Source organism: Penicillium canescens, assembly GCF_028828765.1.
Source record: "Penicillium canescens strain IBT 15451 chromosome Unknown utg000003l_segment0_segment0, whole genome shotgun sequence".
Taxonomy (NCBI): Eukaryota; Fungi; Ascomycota; class Eurotiomycetes; order Eurotiales; family Aspergillaceae; genus Penicillium; species Penicillium canescens.
Window position 1 is genome coordinate 2,006,229 of NW_026703965.1, and position 25,087 is coordinate 2,031,315.

Consider the following 25,087-nt stretch of genomic DNA (forward strand, 5'->3'; position numbering starts at 1 on the left):
TTGTCCAACATAATTGGTGAATTTATACTAAACTCAAAGCATCACTCACTGGCACAACATATCTTTCCCAGTCGTTTAAAACCGTGATAGATGATTGTTTCGGCTTAGAAGACTGAGACAAACTAAAGTCCCGAGATTTCCAAACCTGCTCAATAACCGCGCGCGTCCGAGAGACACTCGAGACACTGTTCTTGGCCATCCTAGTGAGCAACTCCAAGACAAGTCTTCTGCCGTCTGTCACTGATGCAGTCTCCGGGTCCGCCCAGAGTTCAGTATCAAGCGGATCCAGTTCTACAGCGGCAACGAAAAGAGGCCAGATGACGTGGCAGGCTGATTCTAAAGCTAGTAACTCAACAACCTCCTTTAATATCCTCCGAACGTAAGTCTTGATCACGTCTTCTGCTGGTTGCCCACCATATAACGCGCAATTCAGATAGACAACAGCAGTGAGTCGTTTCAATTCGGCGATCTTGTGAATAGTCAGGTCTTCTTTTTCATCGGTATGAATCTCTTGCCGGAGAGTGTGCAGCTTATTGCTCAACGTGGCAGCTCGAATATTGAAAGTCACCTGATCCTCATCTGAGATCATGAGCCGTCGTGACCGACTTAAGTCCATGACTGAAAATATGATCGAGACAAGAGCCGGGCTGCAGCCCATCCAAAGATTTATAGTTGTATCGTCCTCATGCCAATAGCTCGATCCGAAAAGGTCCGCTTTTGCACAAGCGGTCCGGCCCATCACGTCTTGAAAAGCGAAGAAAAGTTCCGTAAACGAGGATACCGGATCTTGCGGCATACTTTCACTTGTCTCTGTTAACAAACGCTGCTGCCGCCTTCGAAGTCGAATAATATCTTTCGCTCCTTGGAGATGGACAATCCACTGCTTGTCGCAGTCATCCACGATCTCGAAGAGACAGAGGAACATCACGATAACCAAGACTTCAGGGTCTTCCGCAACAAGAGAACAGGGGTCGATGTTGATTCGCTTTCGAAAGTCGTTTAGAACTTGCGACTTTAATTGCAGGCCGATGTTGCTGTATTGGGAGTCGTATTGGGACCAATGGCAAGCTGCCAAAGCCTGGATTGCTCGTAGCACTGTGGGCGAGGCTGATACACAATATGGAAGAATGACAGATGCAAATGGTGATTGTGACTGAGGACTATGTACTGTTCGCGGACATACTTGGTTGATATAATAGTCAAACAGCACTCGGTTTCCCAGTTCGTCGAGTGATGGAAATAGGGGGAGGGATGGTCGTATGTTCTGCATTAACACATTATTCATCTCCATAGGTTGAGAGAAAGAGAATGGTGACATTGAAGATGATGGTTTTAGCTCACAAGGCTCTTGCTCGCCGATGGCCATTTTTGCATCGAAAGCTGGCAGGAGATGTGGTTCGGTGTGGTTTTGTTCCTCGTCATAAAGCCGTCGGACAAAAGACATGTCATTATTTAGAAATGCCCAGGGATCAACTCTTGGGATTGCAAGCCAGGTAGCTCTTTCCGGGAAAGTCGAACTTGATGCGATTGGGCTCTGCCGCTTTTCAGGTGAGTTTTTGCTCCAACGCCCAGACCTGCCAAAGGCGACCCCACGATTACGGTAATCTGATTCCCATTTCAGTTGAGAAGTGCTGGAGCACTGCAGGTCTTTTTGCCAGCACCGGGTGCAGACTGGCTTTTGCTCGTCGCATTTGACCCTGCTTCGGCGGCAGTTTGTGCAACCATGGTGGGAACGGGCAGGTGCCTTAGGGTCACTTTCTCTTGTTTTTTGTTCCATCTGGTCTATTGTATTCATCTGGTTTAATCGAATCTCGAGGTTGAGTTTTCATAAATTCAATGCTGCTCTGATGTTAACATTTGAGGGTCCGGCAGGTCGATGCGATGACAGAGTTCGGGGTGGGGCAATAATTAGCCAATCAAATTATTCAAAGTGGATCATGTTTGGCTGTATAGTATCATTGTTATACCAGGGAGCTGTGATATCAGTGTTCGGCAATTCGAGGTAACCAAGGGTTTCAGTAGGCTTATAATTCCCCGCATATTTGCCTATTAAATCCCTTGACTCCGAATGTAAAAGCCAAATTATTTCGCATCTACATCACCCTACTTCAGAACTAGCATACTGTCACAGTATACTGTCGCAGTCTTCAAGCATAAATTATGGTTTTCAACCTTCGATGGGGCATTCTTGGTCAGTCTCGGTTCTGTTTGAACTATAGAAATCCAGGTGGCCGTACTGACATCTATATACTACAGCCACCGGCGGCATTGCAGAAAGTGAGTGGTCCAACCTGCACTCGTGGTGGTACGATGAAGCTAATTTGGTCGAAAGCCTTCGTGGAGGACTTGTTGCGGGATCCGACTGGAAGAGGAGTTGCAGACGTCACGCACACCGTAGCCGCTGTGGCATCATCTTCATCCAAGTCTTCAGCCGATTCATTCGTCCAGAGGCTCCAGATTCCCCAGCCATGCGCGACATACGGATCTTATGCAGAGGCCGTCAACGATGCCAGCGTCCAAGTAATTTATATTGCTACCCCACACTCACACCACTTTCAACATGCGATGCTGGCACTGGAAGCCGGTAAACATGTCCTATGTGAGAAGGCCTTTACCGTTAACGCAGCTCAAGCTAAGATCCTGTGTGAAACTGCAATGAAGAAGGGACTTTTCCTGATGGAAGCTGTGTGGACTCGGTACTTTCCGCTGAGTATTGAAGTGCGACGTCTTGTGCAAACCGGAGCAATTGGTGAGGTCCTGCGTGTGGTCTCCGATTTGAGCATTGGAGATGAGCCTGAGACTACCTGGAATTCCGACCATCGGATGATAAACAAGGACCTGGCTGGCGGCGCGCTCCTTGACTGTAAGTGTGATATCCTTAGCAGTTATTATTGAGATACATGCATAGTTGACTAAACATGTTGCAGTGGGGGTTTATGCTCTTACTTGGGTCTTCCAAATTCTTTATCACACCCTACCTCGATCTCAGCGCAAAGCACCATCACAGGTTACCTCTCACATGTCGAAGTACCCTGGAACCGGAGCAGACGAAGAGACGACCATGATCGTAACATTTCCTACTACGACGCCGAGCGCCCTTCCTGGCCGAACATCACACGCTGTAGCAATGACGGCCTTCCGCGTTGCTACGGATCCAGACAATCGCGGCTCTGCTGGCCCCTCCATCCAAATCCACGGCACTAAGGGGCACATCCAGATTTTTGGACCTGCCTATCGCCCGGAGCGATACCGTCTAGTACCAAGCAGTGAGGCAGGAGACGCGACTACTATCCAAGATGTTCATATGCCTGTCCCTGGCGGGGCGCGCGGTATGTTCTGGGAAGCTGATGAAGTTGCTCGCTGTGTGCGCGATGGAAAGCTTGAGAGCGAGAGTCTGCCTTGGGATGAGAGCATCACGATTATGGAAGTCATGGATAAAGTCCGGCAGCAGGGGGGCTAACTTATCCAGAGCGCATTGAATCGACGGATTACCCATTGGCTCTTTAATATATCGAGATATGATTACAGTAACGAATCCCTCGGCTTCTATATTACATATTTTTGGCTAGGAAGCACTTGCTCGTTACCTTTTATAGTATGCTCCGCAGACAGTCCTCTAATCCTCTCCAATCATTAAACAACTCTCTCAGTAATTTGTGTTCCCCGTTATCGAAAGTAACACATCGAGCCATGTTTGACACGTAGTGTACGATTTACCAAATTTGTAACGAACGATTCTCGTAAGAAGATTTCCATCAGGAGAAGAACGGAAATATGGTACGGATAAACATCATTTATCTATGTAATGGTATTAAGAATAAAGAAGAACCTAGGGCCAGAACATATTTGCAGGGTAAAGAACTCGACGTCATAGATCTTATAAACTCCGATAAATCAAGCAAACAGGAGTTCTAAGCGAGTTGATAACGGCCTCGGACAACTGTGCGAGTAAATTCTTTCTCGGCCGAGGCTCCACTTACCGAAATTGGAAGTGCAGGCCGAGAATTGAATGCGGCAAAAGACGCCGAGGCGTTCATTCTCGCTCCTTTCCGAGATCGTCCCTTCAGGGCTTAGTTGCGGGTTTGATTTGGCCAAGCAAGATATAAGCGGGGAATACTACCTTTTCAATTTCCTGGGGAAATCATGCACAAATTAGGTATAACAGCGAAGCCGTGACTCAAGTTAAGGTCTCGGGCTTTGATGATCAGGCCCACAGGCACATCGCCGACGTTGAACCGACTTGAGAAAATCCGATTTATCAGCCGAGTGGGCCATGAACTTGCAGGCGCATTAAAAGGAATGTATCTCCTTTCCTGCTTTTTTTTCTTTCTGTCGCAGGCCCCGTCCCCAGAGACAGCACTGAACATCTATAACAATACCTGAGAGAAAAGAATCAGATATCTATACATAACCGGTGAGAATACAACCCGGGAGTATCCAAAATTGCAGTCTAATCCCGAGGTTTCAAAATGCAGTCTTATCTGCAATACCGACGGCTAGGAAATGCCGTCCACAGACAGCTCAACGATGCCCCCGAACGCGGCGCCGCTCCCTCCGTGAACGAAACTCCCCATGAAACAGCAGTATCAACTCCATCGGATCAGACAGACGACGATGTTACTGAGACTGAATCGCCTGAGCTTGCTCAGAAGCCGACGCAGTATTCCGAGAAAACAGCTTATGGCAGGTCCCTTGCTGGTGTCGATATAAAGAAACAGCTCGACGCGAAGTCTCATATATTCGTTGTTGGATGGGAAGATGAGAATGATCCGCTCAATCCTCGGAATCATAGTACCACGAGTCGAATGGTTGCCACTTTGCTTGTCACAGCACTGGCTTTTATCGTTGGAGCTGCGTCGGCGATCGAGTCTGGAGTTTTGCCTCAAATCACGGAGACGTATCATGTCAGTGAAGTCGTGGGATCGTTGGTTACTGGTAAGAGCAGCTTCCTCCCTACCCCCCGGTTGAAAGCTAATATTGTATAGGTATCTACCTGCTTGGCTTCGCCGCTGGTTCTCTCGTCAGCGGACCCCTGTCTGAGATCCTTGGCCGCAATGCTGTCTACGCCGGTTCTCTTACTCTGTTCATGATCTTCATCATGGGCTCTGCACTAGCTCCAAACATCGGTGCCCAGCTCGCCTTCCGTTTCCTAGCTGGCATCTTTGGCTGTCCGCCTTTGACCTGCGCAGGTGGTACCATTGCCGATCTATGGAATCCCCTTGAGAAGACAATCACCTTCCCAATGTACGCCATCCTTTCATTTGGTGGCCCCGTCTTGGCTCCAGTGATTGCCTCGTTCATCGGCCAAACTGGTGTTCTCTCCTGGCAATGGACGGCCTGGATCATCCTCATAGCATCCGGCGCAATTATGGCTCTCATCCTTCTGTTCCAACCTGAGACATACTCTCCGTTACTCCTAAAATGGAAGGGAAAGCATCTACGCAAAGCAACAGGAGACAACCGCTTCCGCTCCGCAATGGACATGGAGAAAACCCCACTATTTACTCGGATCGGCGGCGCACTGAAACGCCAGTTCCTCATTACATTCCAGGAACCCATCATCCTCTTGATCTCCCTATACATGACTGTCCTGTACATTGTCCTGTTCACTTTCTTCGATGGATATACCTACATCTTCACCGATGTGTATGGCATATCACAAGGCCTAACCAATATCACCTGGGTGGCAATGTACATCGGGATAATGCTTGCAGGTCTCCTCGTCTTCCCAATTTACCACTGGACAAAGCGCGACTTCGTCGCAGCCGCCAAGGCAAAAAATGGTACTGATCTGGCGTCTCATCCGCACGCTTTGGATAATGTCCACACACAACCTGAGATCAGGCTTTGGTTTGCTATGTTTGGTGCGCCGTTGATTCCTGTTAGTCTGTTTTGGATGGGCTGGACCGATTTCGTAAGTTCCCGTGTACCCGTGCATACACATCCCCCAAAACAGATGCATACTAACTAACCCATCAGCCCTCCGTCTCAATCTGGTCACCTATCATAGCGTCGTCTTTCTTTGGTTTCGGTGCTATCTGCATCTTCATCAGTTCGTATATGTACGTCATCGACTCGTACGATATCTACGCGGCTTCCGCTTTGGGTTTCATGACTGTCTCGCGCTACTTCGCTGCTGGCGGTATGACTGTTGTTGGGATTGCATTCTACAAGAATATGGGTGTTCACTGGACTCTTACGATTCTTGGATGTATTAGTGCTATCATGGTTCCCGTGCCGTATGTGTTTTATCGGTATGGGCCTGTTATTCGGAAGTGGAGTCGGTATGCTGTTGCGGAGGATGTGACGGCGTGAGAGGTTCTAGGCACGGTCTTGGAACGTGAGAGTTGTATAAATTGTGTTTGTTGTTACTCAAGAATATTGTAGTTAGAAGGGAAAGCTTGGCATTGGATTCCTATCCAATGCCAAGACCCGAGCCAACGACCTTTTTGTTCCAGGGCTTTAGCTATCGGGCCTAATATTTACTTGCTAATCAAATTTATAGTTGAAACATTATTAGCATTGAACCTTTCCGGGCCGGGTCCACTGGTACACCGAACCTTGTTAACTTATACCTACTAGTAGCTAGCTAACTACCTAGATAGGTAATGCACGTAGGTGCCATGCCTATTCAGGCAGAGGGCACGAATTACGTAGTCCCATAAGTTACTGGATTACTTCTCCCGTGCCCCTTCGTATTTAATCAGATTCTATCAACCCTCCATCTGATCTATATGAACTGACTACCTTCGCTGACTTGAATACTTTGACTGGCTACTTTTGACTGATACCGTGACGATACTGTGGCTGAACACTTTGGCTGAATACTGTGGCTGCATATTGTGACTGCATACTGTGCCATCTTGGCTTGCCTGATCATCCTGACTAACCTGTGACTGATCTGTGACTAATCTTGTCATACTGGCCATGCACCCTCTCCACTAATCGTACGCTTTTCTGGTCTCCCGCCTACGAAGGGTGCAATATTTCAGACACCGAGAGCCCCAAGATCCCTGGTCCGAAAACGCTACCTGGGCTCCCTCCCAAGCTGCTATTATCTACTTCCGACTTCCTCTATTCAGCGGATATCATTTGCCTTTCACTATGCAATCGTCGTCTCTTCGCAGTGCTTGATAGGCAAAGAAAATGTCTAACTTTACCATTATACATAAGCAGTGGGAACCTCATTGTCTTAGGTAAACTGGCGCGCGATCTACCGAACTACTTCATTTGCGAGGTCTGCTTTTATCTTCAAAATTCCGACGGCTCAAAATTCCTCGGTACATCTATAGATGAGTGGGAAGGAGCCTGTGGAAATTTATGCTGGGCACAGAGCAAGCCGGAGACCTGTCGGTCGAGTTGGAGAATAAGAAGGATGTTACAGTCCAGGTCTTACGACACCTTTACAACCTTTTCACTCAACTTATTGTGAGGATCTTTCATGAGGGCCCACGGTCAAACAGCACCACCGAATCTCTATTCTACACCCGAATCCAACACCACTAATCTTCCCTCGCTATCGGTCAACCCTAAAATTATCTCGCTAGTTTCACTCGAAGTCCGGATCTGTCCAATGGGTATTTGCCTACGAGTGCAGTACACGCTGCTCATTCGCGCTACTCAACTATAACTACTAATGACGGTTCCGAGGATTTGCCCTATTTGCGCACACGTGTCGTACTCAAGGCTTACTGACTTGATGGTGCCTATTCTGAGGTCCTACAAAAATGGAGAGAGGGATCTTCCTTCGACTTACACTTGTGACGAATGCAGCACTCACACTCAGGTTGAACCTTGGGGGTTCGGTTCTGTTGCCGTTTTGGTCATTACACGGTGGATTAGCCTTGGCCGTGGTTTGACTCCTGATCATCGCCGATGGACGATCCATTGCGAGGAAGGAATGTTTGTCCGCAGAGCACTAGACCCATGTGATAAGGCAGTCAGTCCTCAGAGCTGTTTTGAAAATGCCTCGCATCGGTCGTTGGAGGTTTTGCAATCCTCTAACCTTGACTGCCTAAGTGATCCACGATACAGAGATCATGTTTCAGGCTTTACTGCCTGTAGCCGCATGATACTTGCCGTGCAAAGAGCCTAGAGCTTATTTGCATTGTGAGGGAGATTTCGAAGACGAGAAGTTGGTATTGCTTATAGACGTGCTAGCTGTGTTTCTTCTGTTTGTCTCATTTGCTAGTTGTCAGTCGGTTGCCCAAAATGAACAGAAGATTGGAAAAGTTTTGTAGACCTTGTCTTTGTCATACAAATCAAATACTCATACCTCATCGAGTCAACACCCTTTACTTAGGACTTTCATAAAAGGTAGCGGCTGGTAGGTTAGTGTGATCTGCATTCTCTCGCAGGGCCGGTCCCACTTATTGTACCCGGGTGGCTGATTGTCGATCAGCGTGATTGGCCTACGCCATAGCAAGCCCCTCTGTGAACTTCCTATAAAATTGAAACAGCAGATATCTTACTTATTACTACCTCCATTATTTCAAGGTGTTGCCCCAAAATATCGCACCTCCACCAACCAGACGCCGTTCCCCCTTATACTTTCCACACTTATTCGGAGTTCAAGCCCTGTGATGCAGCCACCGCTTTTTCATCACATCGCTGTCACATAACCTAAATCTACTCTGTCAGGACTGACGTGGAGGTATACATGATGTGACAATTGGCAGTACCTAGTTACATATTGTCCTTTGCACTTCAAGGTAGGTACCGGGGCGGGGTGTGTGGGCTCCTGTATTTTCCATTACAGTACGGTACTGTTGACTGTTGCATAATCCGACTCGGGGTGGCACTCTATAGAGCTCATGATATTATTTAAGAAACCTCCTTTCCTCGGTTTCTAAAACCAGTCCCTAAATTAGATCATACACATTCTCGCTTTGTCTCTCGATATCTTCGTTCTTCTGGCAGTCTTCACAATGGTCTGCACATGCAACAGAAACTCCGGTGACTTGCCTTTTGCGGGCGAAGAAGACTGGATGGTAAAATACCTCGATACTACTGAAAGCTCTCTCGGTGACTTGATATCTGCCTCCACCACAGAGTCATCTACATTGCCTGTTGACCATCTTCACGCTCGTCATCCCGTGCAGCATTCATCCGCACCTGGTGAACCCGACTTCGTCCAACTTGTTGCTTTGTCTGATCTGGACTTTTACTGCTTGGATCAGAACATCCTACCCCTTGCCTTCAACGATGGCAGAAGTGTCACTAGCTCGCTGAGCTATGCCAGCAGAGGGGAGCATGCTGCTTGGACTCATTCACTGCCATCCACTGCTTCTAACCCCCGAGCACAATAGCGTCGAGACCACGCGCAGTCTCAATCCTAGCAGCAATGCTACCCATATAGCTCCGTCGTCGTCGACTTACTGCTCGCAAGGAGTACCTCGACCGATCGTGAGTACCGATGGTTATGCTGAACCCGAGATGGCTTCTGGTCGTGGCCGAACACGCAAACGGAAACAAAGGTAAGGTATTTAGCGCAGAAATTCCAGCAATTTGGTTGTCTTTCTGACAATCATAAATTCTTAGCAGCTGCCAGACCCCTTACCAATGCCCCTGGAATGATTGTGGTTGCTTCTTCGCAACCAAAGGACTGCTGAAGCGCCATGTCGATACCCAGCACATTAGGCCCGGTTCTTTCATTTGCCCTGAATGCGGTAGGTTGTTTAATCGCAGAGACAACATGACTGAGCACCTGGGAAGGGTTCATTGGAAACGGATTTCAAGGCGTTGAGTTGGTGGTATATTTTAAGTTGAGAGTTTGGCTGAACCAAGTTATTGTGGAACCTGAACCATGGTTAGCTGATGCTGTGCAATGGAATGTACTGAGCCTCCTATTATGCATTTAGATCTTCACTCTGCACGCGCCTCAAGTATATCATTCTCTACAAGAAAGCGTTTTTCTTTCCCACGTGTAGAATGGAACAGATGGATTTGTAATTCTAATAATAACTGCTGGCTATCATATCTTTGCAATTGTGGGGGCTACCACAGGACAAAAAGTATTTAGTTCCTGATCGGTGATGATGGGCAAAAACAATATTGGTCAACCCGGCGGTGTGTAAATGGATGAGTTCTATTTTGATCCCACCGCCCGGTCAATTGCTACCCTGGATAGCCGGTGTAAAAGATGTTTGGAATTGAGTTCGGGAATGGAACCACTTAACGTCCCCACTCGTCGTCCGCCGGTTACGTATCGTTTTAAACACCCCCTTATGAATTGGCCACTGGAAAATACTGATCATGGACAAATCAACGATATGTTAGCTCTGCACAAATTTGAAGTGGCAAAGCATGCGATGGTGCCGTGCACGTTTTGACCAATTTATTGTAGGCCAAAATTTCGGGCCTGGTGCACGACCGACCATCAACTGGTTCGCAAACGGGGTGCTTTTCGGTTATTGACCCCAGGAATCCATACTGCGTTTGTTTGCAGTGTACCTCATGTAAGCTTTTACTCAGAGCTGGCAAACCTCTTCATGAATGCTCAGAATCCCTAGGGACGGAAAACTTTCGTTCCGACAAATGAAGCACGAACAAAATCTTGGCCAACTAGTGTAGATACACCCTCCCTCAATTTGTGCACATGAGTGCTTCCATTAGCCCTGTTACGAACAAGCTGCAACAAAGCCCACTTCCACAACGAGGCGTACGGCGTTTCTTTGGCAAAGATACTGTCGGTAACATCGGCTAACTGCTGGGGGTTCAGAATGTACAGAACTCAATGACACTCGATACAGAACGAATAAATCATTGAGCACATCATCACTCATAGCCACGTGGTATAAGGATTTAAACAGCAGTAGCGACAATGAAACGTGTTGGAATCTGCCCATCTCACCGCTGGCGGATTTTCACACCCGCCAAGTTTCGCTTAAGTCAGTTGTTGTTCACCCTCACGGTTAGATATCGGTCTATCATGTGTACCCAAATTCTAGGATTAGAGTCGTTTGTAGTGGGAATACTGTCAACGGCCTTGATTTCGAACTTCAAGGCTAATAATCCCTGGGACTGTTGTTGACGATTTCCATGCTAATTGAAGCTAATAAATGAGGTAACGGTGGGACTGATGTGTAATCTCGATTGGCAGCCTTTAATAGAGTTTATCTCTGTCACTTAAAGGCCCCGCTGACCACGACCTTGCGCTTTCTGGATGGCTAGGCTGGCGAGAGTGCCCGAACTTTCCCGTAGCAAAGGCTGTTACGAAACAGGCACCACAAAGAGAACCCGTCAAACTCTCCGGTAAAACCTTGCATCGCGTCTAGTAACGCCATACATCTCAAGCTTCTCAAGCTCGTGGCTCTTGATAAGATACTACAGAGCTTCACGACTGTTCTCATAGGATGGAACTGATTTGTTTAGAGCTAGTTCAGCCTAGTATCCTAGCTAGTGCTCGGAAGTTCTCGTTTATTCCACGACGATGCCTTTTAAATACAAGAAAATACTTGAATTCTCCAATTATATGGATTGATTAAAGACAGAGCTAAGATAGCACATAATTATAACAACGCAATTTCTAGCATTTGCAAATAGTCGAATCCCCTTGATATAGGATACACAGCCAAGGCAACTATACCTTAAACAAACTACACGATCATTTACCTTACTTAGGAAACAAAAATCTTAGTCAAAAGTCCGAGATGCTAGTCCGTTCTTATTGCCATAGGATCACACCGGGGAGTTAGTGCTCGCAGTATCTTCACGGCTTAGCTTCTGCTAACTAGGGACTTTAATAGCAAATTGCTTTAGCATTGACCTTAGATTTATTATCCTCTTTATATTAGACGAGATTCTTAAAGCTTTTCTAAAGAGTTTCGAAACGCTGCTTAGAGTATACTAGAAATAGCCTTTGATTGTATAACTCTCGTTCCGTAATCTGCAACCTAAGGCATAGCTAAGCATTGGCAGAACGAAGGATCTTAACCTCCTACTAAAGTCTGTGAAGCTCAGCTTTCTCCGCCGTGTAGCAATCCTAAAGCACCGAGTATAGTTCTAATATTTCTATGTAGGAGGTCCGGCTAAAGTGCTGTAAATATTAGAGGCTTTGCGTTTATGGTTCTGACGGAGTTAAGCAAGCCTAAAATGCTTTATCTACCTCGGAGCCCTAATATAGAAATCAGTCTGTATTCAAAAGAATTTTGAATATACTTACGAGGCATTTGTCTACACTTATATGATCATCGTTGATAATGGATTCGGCGTGGTTAGGTGATCTAGGGCCGGCCTCACCGTTAGTAGTATCTTGCTCGAAAATGAAGGCAGCCATCGATGCTAGACAAAGGCTTCACGACTTTGCAGTTTCGGTCTGGTGATATTTATATTACGCGACAATTATAATGATTTCGGATTGGCTCAGACTATTATTGTCGGAGCTATCTATTTTGAGGCTGATTTAGTTATGATGACGCGAAACATGCGGTTTTGCTGTGATGATCTCTCTTGCATATATATTTCTTGTTTTGAATCAATATGCCATCAATATGGAAGATTTTGCGGTAGTTGAATTGATGATGCGACGAATGGCGACGAGTAACTCCTTGCATGTACCAATATGAACGGTCTTCAAATCCCTAACTATAGCACAATACGTGGAAGCCCTCTTGATTCTCCACCCGAAATGGGGCTCGAAATAGGCTCGTGCCAGTATTTCCTATAACCCTCTGTTTGATTGCTATTTACGGAAACCAAAATACTGTACTCTTTAGCAATAAAAAGCTTTCAATGGTCCTGTTAAAATTGCTATCAATTTCCATTCATGGTTGCTCGAGATAGACAAAAAATGTCCTGACTTTGAGTTCAATTTCGTTCCCGCACAATCGACCGTTCCAAGGGCGGGTCAATTTTTTCGGTGCTCCTTGGGGCTTGAAATTACCGACTTTGGGACACTGACAAGTGCTTATCTACGAAACCGTTACGTAAAACATGTCTCTCTATGCGACTGGCGTGCAGATACAAATGAGTGTATACTTACCGAATAATCAAGTTTGAGTCTAAGCTTAGAGATGAATTGTGCTATGTTCTATTTAAGTATCTTTAGGCGACAAGCCAAGTCGGCTCAGTGCACGTCTTATGTAGTTCTTTGGTCAAAAGCTCATTTGATGTTCAGAATCAACTAGTACAATTACAGATCGTTAACGAATGAAGAACTCGATACCACACAAACTTTGGTATCTCGGTGAACGTACTCTATCGTCAAGAAGTTTTCAGGCTATTCTCCTTATGCTCCTTCCAAAGCTAGGGCCACTATTGTAATGCTTTTGTTCGGAACAAGTGCATTTTTTCACCTTTAACAAATTATAGAGACAAAAACGTGGTACTTTTTTGCTTTTCTCATCGGTGCCTTTAGCGAGTACTCAAAACGCACAACTCTGAATGAGAGTCGGTGAGAACACTGTAGTTCGTTTGAATTCTATCTAGTTACTAGAAACTATTAGGAGATTTGTCGATTGCAGTGGTGTCGACACCTGTCCGGGCAAGATTATGTAACATATTTGGATGAAATTCGGTTCGTTGAGTACGGAGATGGGAAGCTGGGAAAGTGTTGAAGAACCCTTGCAAGCAATCCTGCTACAAAAAGAGCTAGCAGAAGCAGGGAAAGAAAGTGCAAAACAACGTCATGGGCTAACATTTGGCCGAGCAGGCGAAATTCCCACCGCTGGCAATAACACCCATGTTTTCTTGACAGGTCGTATTTTCGGCCTCACAAAAGCACAACGCCAGTTAGCCGTCGTTGCAGATGATATCCAATTTCTCCCAACCCCAGGTCATCATTTGCCCACCACCCCCTCCTCGACCGGTAAACGGAAGCGCGTTGGCCGTTGGTCCCAGAGAGCCAGTCCACAAACCCCGACCAAATCGGCGGCAAGACCGCGGACTGAATCACTTCCCATCAGTAGCCAGCTCCCGAGCATCCCTGACATAGCTGCACTTGGACTTGAAGATGAGGATGCCACGCAAATGTTCATAAAGGTCGGTCCAGAGACTCTGCTTTCTATTCCTCTCCTCCCTATATCGGTCATTCTGGATATATCGAATTTTGAAATGCACCTGGCCCTTGTGGATGCGGAAGGCGCTCAAGACGCCATGGCCGCCGAGAGGCATATGTCCGGAAGGTATAGGCGTGAAGTGGTCCGAGGCAACGCGATAGAAGGTTCCATTCGATAGAGTCTGGGAAAGTGCCTCTCACCATAACATCACCGATTTCACCCTCAAGGCGGATTGGCATATCATATCCACCAAGATCCTCGGTCGGGGACCACCTAGACCGAAGATCCTCGGCACCTTTGATAGGAGTAGAGGTTGTCATATTGATCAAGAAAGAGTTACTCGAAAAGTAAGGTTTATGATGATGAGATGTAGATGGTGACAAGAGATGTCGTAAAACATGTACAGGAGAAGCAGCTGGCTTTATACTTATTCTATATGCAAAGCTGACTGTCTTCGAGTTACAAGGCTATTTTAGTTCCAAAGTTTTTTGCTTATTCCGTCCGACCTCTTTGTATAAATACTGTTCATTGTGCACTCTTCCTCTTCGATCCACAGATATTTATTTTTCAAATCATCCTCCATTGGTTCCAAACCTTTCAAATTCAGAATCTGTCCTTCCTCGCCTCAAACCTCTTACAATGGGTTCCATTGAACGGAAAGCCGAGATCGACTTCTACGACTCTCCCTATCTAACGGAGAACTGGGATATTATCTCTCAAGGCTCCGAGGGCTATGATTCTGACGTGATCTTCTACTGGAACGTATTCCTCGAAGTCAAGGAATCGAGCGAGTCCCATGAGAACCCATCCGTCCCTCTCATAGTGGTCGACGTGGGGACTGGCACCGGTCGGGTTCTGAAAGGCTTAAACCGCTACGCCGAACAGAACAATCTGCCCCTTCCCGAAACAGAATTTATCGGGATTGACATTTCCCAACATATGCTCGATCGCGCAGCTGAGGAAACTCTTTCCCAGGTCGGCAGCGTATCCTGGATATGTGGATCGGCAATCGAGTTATCCACGTTGTTGGAATCGAGCAGCAAACCCTCCAAGGTGGATTTTGTTTTCAGTGCGGTCCACAGCGTTGGACATCTCATCCATCCCGGCGAGCTCGAGAAGTTCTTCGCCGACGTTGCCAAATTACTCCGTCCTCATTCGGGACGGGCTTGTATTTCCATCTGGAAACATTACCTGTTGTCCACTGACGATGAAGAAGCTAAAACGCAATACAACGACATTGGAAGTCTGCCAATGGTGCTCGCCAGCAAAAAGTTCCCGGGCGTCTTGTACCGTAATCACTATCATGGGGAAGAACTAGCAAACGATATCTTGGCGTCCAAGACGAATGTGCAGGTGTTCCGCCAGCATGAGAATGGTGAAGAGGAGATCATCGAAAGCATCCCAACCGTGCTGAGATACAAGATGTTTCGAGAGCCGACGTTGTTGCGAATCCTTGAGAGCTCCGGCCTAGAGGTTCTGAACAAGGAGACAAACGTGATGGATTTTGTCTTTACTTTGAAATTGAAATGAACCATGTACTTGCAATTGTGTAACTAGTATTATTGTAAAGCTCGTTACACAATAGACTGTGCTCTTGCTGTTTTTCCATGACCTATCACATCTTTCATCCCAATGGCCTTTGACCGTGCTGCATCATCCTCTCCATCCAAGACCCATCCCTAATCAACACGACTATTGAAGATGGCGCAGCTGAGTAGAGTCGCCTGAGCTGCAATGTCGATCTTAGAGTGCCCAGAATTATGTACAAATATCCATTTCCTATGATGGAAACCTGCATATGTATATGCTCATCTAGTGATGTGAGGATGTGAGACTGCCCGCTAAAGTCTTCATGCAGGAAAAATTTGAAATTAATATAACGGTACAATACGCAATATTATAATACAAAACGGCAGTACAGTACTGTTTGTGAATCAATAATTACTACAATGAAATACCAGTACACGCTGGCTGAGTCGGTGTTCAGGCATATTCTATCTCAGTACATATTCTCGGTACATATACTCGCAGCCAGCCCATCGCATCGAAACCACCAACCTCGCTGCATTTCTTTGTAGAAGCCAATCCTTTCAAAGCACAATGACGCTCTCCCAATTCCTTTCCAACACTGGAACGGAGAAGCTGACCCCCGATGATATTCAGCTTCTCCAAAAGTGGAATGCCGCCACCCCGACGCCAGTCAATATGTGCACGCATGAACTCGTGCGTGAAGTTTGCCTCGAACAACCTGAAGCTATCGCAATCTCGGCTTCAGATGGGCAGTGGACCTATGCCGAAATCGACTCCTTTTCCTCCGCTCTGGCCAGGCGGCTCATTAGACTAGGAGTGGGCGCAGGTGTCTTTGTCCCCATTTGCATCGAAAAGTCCTGCTGGGTCATAATTGGAATGATGGCCGTGCTGAAGGCCGGGGGTGCTTTCCTCTTACTGGACCGCAGCCATCCTCCAGATCGCTTGCTGGGAGTGTGTCAGGATATTTCGGCTACTGTGGTGCTGGCCTCCGCGTCGTGCTTTCATCTGGCCACCATTTTGGCTGAAACAGCCTTGGTGATTTCAGAAAATGTCAGCACAGTGGATAACGACGATTGCAGCATGGAGTTTTATGCTCAGTCGCAAAGTCCCATGTATGTCGTGTTTACGTCGGGTTCGACAGGAAAGCCCAAGGGAGCCGTGGTCTCGCACTCGGCGTTCACATCGATGGCTACCGAAGTCCTCCCGTCCCTCGGGATAAATCGACAATCGCGAGTGCTACAGTTTTCATCTAACGCGTTTGACGCTATTTTGTCTGACTATTGGATAACGCTATTGGCAGGTGGCTGCGTATGCATCCCCTCGGAGTCGGAGATCCAGAATCGCCTCTCGCCATACATCAATGAACTCAACATCAACTGGGCCTTTTTGACGCCTTCTGTAGCGCGGATCCTGTCTCCCGAGCAGGTTCCTACCATACAGCATTTGGCAATAGGTGGAGAGGCTATATTGCAATGTGATATCGATATGTGGTCTCCTCACGTCCGGCTGATTGGCATGTATGGTCTAGCCGAATGTGCTGTATTCTCGGCGGTTCAACCAGACATGTCCAAGGCTATTAGTCCGTCGAGTCTCAACCATCTCCTAGCAGTCAACGGATGGGTAGTTGACCCGCAAGATCACAATATGCTACTCCCGGTCGGCGAGGAAGGGGAGTTGCTTCTGGAGGGGCCTTGTCTTGGGGATGGTTATGTGAACCAACCCGAACTGACCGCTATGGCATTTATTGAATCCCCAGCGTGGCTGGGCATGAGCGGAAAGAAGCGGCCAGGGAATGGAAGGATGTATAAAACCGGGGATCTCTTCCACTTGAATTCGGATGGAGTGCTTCAGTACCGAGGACGGAAGGGTACACAGGTGAAGCTTCGGGGCCAACGAATTGAGCTAGGCGAGGTCGAGTCCGTTGCCCGTGAGTGCTGCCCTGAAGCCCGCGGTATTGTTGCAGAGGTAGTGCGGCGTAATCATGGACAGCTCGTGAATCTATGTCTCTTCCTGCACTATGCCCAGGACCAGGGCACAGATGAACGAGGCGCTGAGTCTAGCACCATCTTTGAGAGACCAACAACAAGGTTTCAGGATCAAGCGGACCAGTTACTGCTGCAGCTGCGAGAAAGACTGCCTCGATATATGGTTCCGGAGTATGTTCTACCCATTAATTATATCCCAAGGACCACATCATCCAAAACGAACCGACGCTTGTTGCGCGAGAAAGCTGCTGAAGCGTTACAACAGTTCCCGGCAGCCCAAAAGGGTAGAAGTTCTCCTAAAGGATGTCCCACGACAGAGATGGAAAAAAGGCTCCACGGGCTGTGTGCCAGGATACTGAAAGTTCCAAGTGAGAGCATTGGCATTGCCGATAATTGGTTCTATATCGGGGGCAATTCTGTCTTGACGATGCAGCTGGTTGGAAACGCAACCAAGGAGAACCTCTTGTTCGCCGTCCAGGATGTATATCGGCATCCGGTTTTATCTGACCTAGCTGGAGTAATCCAATATGTTAGCGCTTCTAGCGAGACTGTCAAACCCTTCACGCTTCTTTCTGGGGATGCTGCAGTCCAACAAACTATGATTCAAGAAGTTGTTGAAAAGTACCCGGACTCTCCGGACGATGTGGAAGACATATACCCCTGCACAACAAACCAAATCCAGTGCATCCAATTATCTGTCGCGAATGATGCCAATCTCACTGTACAAATTGACCTAGAGCCCGTTACAGGCTCCCTCGATTTGGATCAGCTTGCCCACGCATGGAGCATTCTTATAGACGCCCATCCCATTCTTCGTACTCATATCGTGGAGTTAGAACAAGGTGATTATTTCCAAGTCGTCAGGAAAGGTTGCATCCCCATCGAGCACTCCTCATCATGGCCAACAGTAGATATGGATATATGGGGACTCGGCCAGCCGTTACTTCGACTTATCCGGCAAGACGACCGATTCATGATGCTATTTCACCATGCCCTCCACGACGGTTTTTCGCTGGCGCTTGTGCTCCGCGATTTTGAAAGAGCATATCGCGGAGAGACATTGCAGCTACAGCCGTTCAGTCCATTTATACAATGCACCTTGGAAATTAACTCTCACGTGGATGAATTCTGGAAGAGCATGTTTTCGGGATGGCGACCAGCGGTGTTTCCTCGCCTTCCCCATCCCGAATACAAGCCTCGTGGTGCTTGCTATCGAGGCAGGACACTCGCAACACAGAAGCAAGGCTTGAATGAGTTTATGATAGACACCAGAATTCGTCTAGCACTGGGGCTCGCATTAGCCAAAATTACAGGCAATTTGGATGTGGTGTTCGGAGCCCATGTTAACCGGCGCGATATGCCTCTTCCCGGTATCACTCAGATGACTGGGCCAACTATTGGTACATATCCAGTTCGTCTACAATTCGGCTCACTGGAACAAACGTTGAAGGACCACCTGATGTTAATTCAGAACCAGACGGTTGAAACTATCACCTTCCAGTGCGCTGAACTGGATTATATCAAACGATTGAGCCCTGAAGCAGCATCGGCTTGCGAGTTTCAGACTTCGCTCATGGTTCAAGCCAATCTTGACGATATGGTCCCTTTTCCTTTCTCACAGTGTCGCTACCGTGAGGCTCCGTTCGAGTGTTGGAGTCTAGGTTTCGTGGTTGAAACCCATCCATCCTCGCTGGATTTGCATGCATTCTACGACGAGAAGATGATTAAAACCGCAGAAGTGGATTGTATGCTGGATCTGATGTCTGAGGTTCTTGAATTGATTGACCGGGCTCCTGGCAGCAGGATTGGCCATCTTCTTGAAGTCTGATGCTCCTAACTCTGTCTCGTACATCTCTGTTATATATCTTCCACAAAGCTTCGTATATCTATTATGCTCTTGATCGAAACACATATTCTTCTTCCTTTTTCTCTACTCATCATTTTCCATCTTCAATTTCGATTGTTTTTGTTTCCGCTCTATGTAGGCTTTCATCTATTAGGTGGAGAAATGAAAAGAATCCTGGAATGAAGAAAATAGTAAGATTTAAATAAATCCAGTTCCTTTTCATTTCTCATTCGATGCCAATGTAGAGGTCTAAGGTTTCCTTAATTCAAATCCACGTTTCACCCGCTGAAAGGAATATATTTCACACCGCCATCCACCAAATGCAAAAATCATCAAACTAGGGACTACACGACACAACACCTGTGGAGTGATAGAATGCCATCCATGAACAAAAGGGTGTTTGAATCAATTTAGTAAAATCTAACGGGGACTTGTGGTTTAATTACAAGAGCTGACAAGTTGGAAACCGTCAATGGTATTTAATTTTTTTACCCCTCTTCAAGCCAAGACTATACGCGCTGATTATTCTGTCGATTCGTACTCAGCTGAATCCAGTTTGAATTTGACAGACGGATTGCGTAGTGTGCATTAGTGTTCTGTTTATTGGACGGAAAAATAAAAAGAAAAGAAAACTTGATGTGATATAGATTCAATAACAAAAGCCGCTCGCGCATGAACTCTGGTCTATTGCAGATCAGTGACTATGGATGCAGATGGATGGAGTCTGAAGTTAGTTGAGGTAAATAGAGCCGAGTAGTGTATGGTCTACTTGAAGACCTGCAAGCTGCAGGAGTGGATAACAGACTTACAGTGTAGAATTCAGAGCTGAATAGTATATATTGATAGTGGATAGATAATATTTACATCGAATATTTACTAGTGCCATGCAGCTACTTTTCATTGAGGATCACTTCATGTAAGGTATGTACATGTACGAGTATTATATGTATGTATTGTACAGTGAGCGATGAAATTCATGATTTTTACATTTTCAATACGATACACAATTCTCATTTTGCCAAGCGCAAAAGGTGATCTCGGGGCCTTGGTGGTTGCCTGTAAGAATCTCGACTCTCCTGTGTTGATGGGGCTTACTGCATTTGCCAACTCCCCATCAATCCGGAGGAGCTTGGTCCAGACTTTTTCGTGGGAAATTTGCGTATGGCTGTGTCTCACGGGGGTGTGCCATTTTGTATGTGCCGTTCTTAAACCAGTCCTTGTTCCGGACGAGCTCCCTACTAGTTGGGGGTTCTCACCTAAGATTGGTACCTACGACAGTCAGTTCAAGAAGACAAATGGCCGGCAAACTCCATTTGAAGCTCTCTTCGAAAGATTTGGAACAATGGAATTAGCATCCCTTGTTCAATGTTGTGTATTTCTGAAGCGCTACAGTTCCGAAACGCGGTGGCCGGTGGCGAGAGCCGGATCTTTGTATACTTGATATTCTTTGTCGACGTGGTTAATGGGATCGATTCCATGTACCACGACCCTTATTTTCGTAATTGTGAGAAGTGGCCCACCCAAGAAGTGGCTAGAGATTACTATATATAAAAGTGATATGGCTAGGAGGTAGTATATTTCAAATGATTTAAGTGATTATTATTTTCAAACTCTTTGGAAAATTTTGGAAAGATGAAGAATAATTGATCTACATATCAATATATCGTCCTATAGAGGCATCTTCATGGATAGAAACTTGTCCTAGATACCGCTAAGTCCCAAATGACCATTCAGATCGATCTTCCACAACCCCCATAGTTATGCCCGTCGCACACCAGTCAGCTTGATGTTCAATGGCCGATGCTCCCAGAGACCATATTCTTTAGACTCATGTGGATCGATATTATCCGGCTGTGACTCTAGGTCAAAATTCCACAGCAGCCGGGCCAAGGTAAGGCACATATTTGACATGGCCAAACTGTTTCTCTCATCATTAGCTTGACTCATATTCCCAGCTCGAATGGGAAGGGAGCAATACGTACTTCTGTCCAATGCAGTTCCGAGCTCCAATAGAGAAGGGATGGAATACAGAGCGATTATCTGACTCAAATTGGGCGTCTCCGAGCCATCGCTCGGGAATGAATTGTTCTGGGTGTTTGAAGTACTTAGGATATCGATACGCGGTGAGCTGGGTCACTGACACCCATGTCTAAGTGAGGTTTAGTAAAGATATACAAGTGGGATTTACAATGGAAAGAACGACTGAGATCACGTACACCACCTGGCACAAAGTGTCCATCTATGAACCGACCGCTCTTGGGCACGATGCGCGGTAATCCAACCGGGACACTGGGATGAACCCGCATACTTTCATCAATCACTGCCCGGAGGTATTTCAACTGCATAACAGTGGCGATGGTAATTTCATTCTCATTTTCGAATGAGTCCCGAATCTCTTGAACCAAAGTAGTATAGCTGTGTGTGTTGTGAGTGATGTAGTATACCACCGAGGCCAGTGTTGTGGCCGTTGAGTCCCCCCCCGCGGTAACGAGGATATTAACATTATCCAGCAACTCCTCATATGACATTCTATCATGGATAAATGAGAGGATATCGTGACGATCCGGAGCTAGCTTCTCAAGTCGAGCTCGCAGAGTCTTGGTACAGTTTTCCAAGTGCACCTCATATTGGTTTCCAACGTCCTGGGGGATCAACCACTCAAGCAGGCGATGATAAGGCTTAAGGCGATGAGCACTTTGGATCAAGGTAGAGTGTTTGATGGCGCCGTAGATGACCTTGATCCAGGGATGATACTGGCCACTCTCTAGGGACCCGATACTCGCGCCAAAGGCCAGGGAACTCAGTACATCAAAAACCTCAAAGTTGAACCACGCGGCCATGTTCACAACGCCATCCTCACGGGGGAAATGCTCCAGACCGTTACGCTTACGAAGCGAAGTCATCATATGATCCAGACATTCCTGAACCAAGGCTTCTTGTTTCTTTACCGCACGTTCTGAGAAGGCAGGAGCCATCATTCGGCGCACGGGGGCATGCTGTCGGCTGGAAGCGAAGAAGATATTCGTGGTATCTTCGTTCCCCTGCAGGTAGGCGATGCCATTCTTCTCATAGACATTATCCCAGCCAGACTTGTTACCGTAGATCTCCTGCCAGGCGGAGGCACTGATGAAAGACAGTTCATTTGATGCGGTGCGGACAATCTCGCCGTACTTTGCGTGTTGCTCGGTGATGTATTTGGCAGAGTCGCCCTTGCATAAGTGATATGACCAGACCAGTTGCGATAGGGCGTCGATTTTGGGACCGGGAAAGCGCCTTAGAGGATTCAGAAATAGATGATAGAGGGCAATGAGGAAATGGATGGGGAGCAACTAGAGAGGAGTGAGCAGAGAAGCATCATTTGCCATTTTGGCACTATTCAGATAGCTTACCAGACCAATGGCCGCGAGAAGGCATGCCAAAATGCTCAACATGTTGGCATTAACAATCAAGCCAGTCAGCCAAGGTGAGTAGGAAAATATTTGCCCTGGTGGCTTCATGCGTAGGAAACGATGTCGAAAGCACATCCTCTGCTTTTGCGGTGATCATTTTGACTTGTCTCGATCCTGTATGATGACCACGTCATCCAACCGATTGGTTGAGTTTACAGCTCTAAAGAAGTTCAGCTGCAAGTATGCTTTCTTTCTTTCTTTCTTTCTTTTTTTTAATTTTAATTCCTAATAATCTTGATTCGGAACTTGACCGATTCACAGCTTTTGGGGGGCTGAGCTGAGGTTTGTCAATCCTCATATTAATGCAAGAAGGTGGATTACGATTTATGACGGAGTGAAATATTTCAGTATCATGAAATAATACTATACTAGGTACATAATGCCTTGGATACCGTATTACATATACCATATACCATACACGATATTACACCTCTGATAATACTGACATGATATTTCAACCCCGTCGGTTTCCACAACGAATTTACGAGACAGCCAAATCATTATCCCAAGAGAATTAATCCCAAATTGACCGACATGGCCACCAACCAAGCAAGTCAGTTAGCCCTTATTTCTCTAAAATGTACTTCTCAGATTGCTGACGACGACGGTGACGATGATTAGAACCATTTGCGATGAGAGAAGTAAGTTCTCTCCCCTTTGGGATTTTCGATCAGGTACTTACTCATATCAGGAGGAAATGGAACGGCTAGGTAGGTACATGGATTCTACATTGTAAAGCAGCAGGCAATTGACAGCTGCAGACGATCTCCACACCATTTGCAGTATGATGGCTGATGGAGAGCTCGGTTGGGCGCCGGTTCACGCTCCCAGGACTGTGCTGGATCTGGGTTGTGGCACAGGTAACTGTTTTCCTGGATGTGTTGCTGTATCAATGAGCCTGTCTTACCTTCGTCGCTGTAGGAATGTGGATGACAGAGTTCGGTATGTTTGCCTCCCTCCTTGAGTCCAAGGAAGAAGTCTAATGTTGAAATAGCACACAAGCATCCCAATGCCAGGGTAAGTGACCCACATCGCGATAAAAACCATCATTAATCGTTTTAGATTATCGGCTTGGACCTCGAACCAATTGATTCTTCGAAGTAAGAGATTCTTAACTCCCGTAATTGGGAAATGAAACCATTACTCACTCACTTGAATAACAGACTGCCACAGAATTGCAGCACGGCTATCGCTGACTTAGAGAAAGAATGGCCTGTCAGTCATCAGTTTGACTACATCCATGCGCGGTGGCTGGTTGGCTGCCTGTTTAACTGGCCGCTCTTCTTCAAGCGGTGCTATGCCTCGTTGGAAGAGGGTGGGTGGATGGAAGTACTAGACATTGGATTCCCCTGTCAATCCTCGGACGGCTCCCTTTTCCCCAACAGCGCAATTTCGAAATGGAACGACCTCCTGGTCAAGGCCGCGAAGGTTTCCGGTCGCGAGCTTACGGTCGCCGCGAAGTTTGGTGAGTTCATGCGCGAGGCTGGGTTTAAGAGCGTGACGATTATCGAGAAACGGCTGCCACAGAACCCGTGGCCTGAAGACGCAAAGGAGCGCGTCTTGGGAGAGATTGCCCTGCCCATTCATCAGGACGGACACAAGCGACTGGGCCACGACTACCTGATTCCCAACATGGGCATGTCGATTGAGGAAGTTGATATCAAATTGGAAGTGGTGAAGAAGGAGATGGAGAATCCCAACATCCATGCCTGGTGGCCGATGTAAGTTGTTGCCTGAAACAATGCAAAACTGAGATTTATTTACTAACTTTGGAAAGCCACATTGTATATGGACAACGTTAGTTGAACTATGTCGAGTCCTATTAGTAAATCAGAATCTTGTTCCTACGCCGTTGCAATTGTGAACTAGCCGTGCACGATCCCCCCCCAACTAAGGCACCGCTCCTCAGGGGAGAATCAATATTATTACAATAAAATAAATCGAGGAAAACGCCTTTTAGTAGTAGAGATAGCAAGGAAAGAATAACTCTGAAGAAGTAAGAAAAAGAGCGTGTAGCCCGGAAAGCAGCGAAGGAAGTTTTATATACCGAGATAGATGCTGAGATTGATAGCGTATCCCCTCACCCTTAGCTACCCTAATTCAAACCTAACCCCCTTTACTATAAATAAAAGCTTTATCTTTACATAGTTACATAGAGGTGATCATAGTTAAATAGTTGAAAAGTGGTTGGCTTGGCGGTAATAGTTATATTTGCATTGAAAATTATGTTGCGATTGGGAGCACCCCTTTCGGAGCGGGGAGGGGGCATGCACGGCTACA

General features: G+C 46.7%; 8 protein-coding genes across 8 annotated transcripts; 6 read left to right on the forward strand and 2 right to left on the reverse strand.

The window, feature by feature from the left end:
* Nucleotides 1-22: 22 nt before the first annotated feature.
* Nucleotides 23-1,366, reverse strand: N7446_004200 (fungal specific transcription factor domain-containing protein; the record flags this gene model as incomplete). Its single annotated transcript, XM_058512949.1, has 1 exon — nucleotides 23-1,366. The coding sequence occupies one exon, from the start codon at nucleotides 1,364-1,366 to the stop codon at nucleotides 23-25; it is 1,344 nt and encodes a 447-aa protein (XP_058374278.1).
* A 794-nt stretch (nucleotides 1,367-2,160) lies between these two features.
* Nucleotides 2,161-3,460, forward strand: N7446_004201 (Gfo/Idh/MocA family protein; the record flags this gene model as incomplete). Its single annotated transcript, XM_058512950.1, has 4 exons — nucleotides 2,161-2,191; nucleotides 2,257-2,277; nucleotides 2,333-2,863; nucleotides 2,928-3,460. The coding sequence occupies 4 exons, from the start codon at nucleotides 2,161-2,163 to the stop codon at nucleotides 3,458-3,460; spliced, it is 1,116 nt and encodes a 371-aa protein (XP_058374279.1).
* A 1,009-nt stretch (nucleotides 3,461-4,469) lies between these two features.
* On the forward strand, nucleotides 4,470-6,315 carry N7446_004202 (MFS transporter; the record flags this gene model as incomplete). The annotated part of the gene is made up of 3 exons (XM_058512951.1): nucleotides 4,470-4,935; nucleotides 4,986-5,914; nucleotides 5,980-6,315. 3 exons carry the CDS (start codon nucleotides 4,470-4,472, stop codon nucleotides 6,313-6,315), a joined length of 1,731 nt encoding a protein of 576 aa, XP_058374280.1.
* A 2,612-nt stretch (nucleotides 6,316-8,927) lies between these two features.
* On the forward strand, nucleotides 8,928-9,308 carry N7446_004203 (uncharacterized protein; the record flags this gene model as incomplete). Its single annotated transcript, XM_058512952.1, has 1 exon — nucleotides 8,928-9,308. One exon carries the CDS (start codon nucleotides 8,928-8,930, stop codon nucleotides 9,306-9,308), a length of 381 nt encoding a protein of 126 aa, XP_058374281.1.
* A 5,328-nt stretch (nucleotides 9,309-14,636) lies between these two features.
* N7446_004204 (class I SAM-dependent methyltransferase) lies at nucleotides 14,637-15,527 on the forward strand (the record flags this gene model as incomplete). Its single annotated transcript, XM_058512953.1, has 1 exon — nucleotides 14,637-15,527. One exon carries the CDS (start codon nucleotides 14,637-14,639, stop codon nucleotides 15,525-15,527), a length of 891 nt encoding a protein of 296 aa, XP_058374282.1.
* Nucleotides 15,528-16,097: 570 nt separating this feature from the next.
* N7446_004205 (uncharacterized protein) lies at nucleotides 16,098-19,340 on the forward strand (the record flags this gene model as incomplete). Its single annotated transcript, XM_058512954.1, has 1 exon — nucleotides 16,098-19,340. One exon carries the CDS (start codon nucleotides 16,098-16,100, stop codon nucleotides 19,338-19,340), a length of 3,243 nt encoding a protein of 1,080 aa, XP_058374283.1.
* A 1,776-nt stretch (nucleotides 19,341-21,116) lies between these two features.
* N7446_004206 (cytochrome P450) lies at nucleotides 21,117-22,789 on the reverse strand (the record flags this gene model as incomplete). Its single annotated transcript, XM_058512955.1, has 4 exons — nucleotides 21,117-21,276; nucleotides 21,341-21,507; nucleotides 21,575-22,687; nucleotides 22,748-22,789. 4 exons carry the CDS (start codon nucleotides 22,787-22,789, stop codon nucleotides 21,117-21,119), a joined length of 1,482 nt encoding a protein of 493 aa, XP_058374284.1.
* Nucleotides 22,790-23,730: 941 nt separating this feature from the next.
* N7446_004207 (uncharacterized protein) lies at nucleotides 23,731-24,609 on the forward strand (the record flags this gene model as incomplete). The annotated part of the gene is made up of 5 exons (XM_058512956.1): nucleotides 23,731-23,749; nucleotides 23,802-23,824; nucleotides 23,870-23,907; nucleotides 23,989-24,528; nucleotides 24,585-24,609. 5 exons carry the CDS (start codon nucleotides 23,731-23,733, stop codon nucleotides 24,607-24,609), a joined length of 645 nt encoding a protein of 214 aa, XP_058374285.1.
* Between the last annotated feature and the right edge of the window lie 478 nt (nucleotides 24,610-25,087).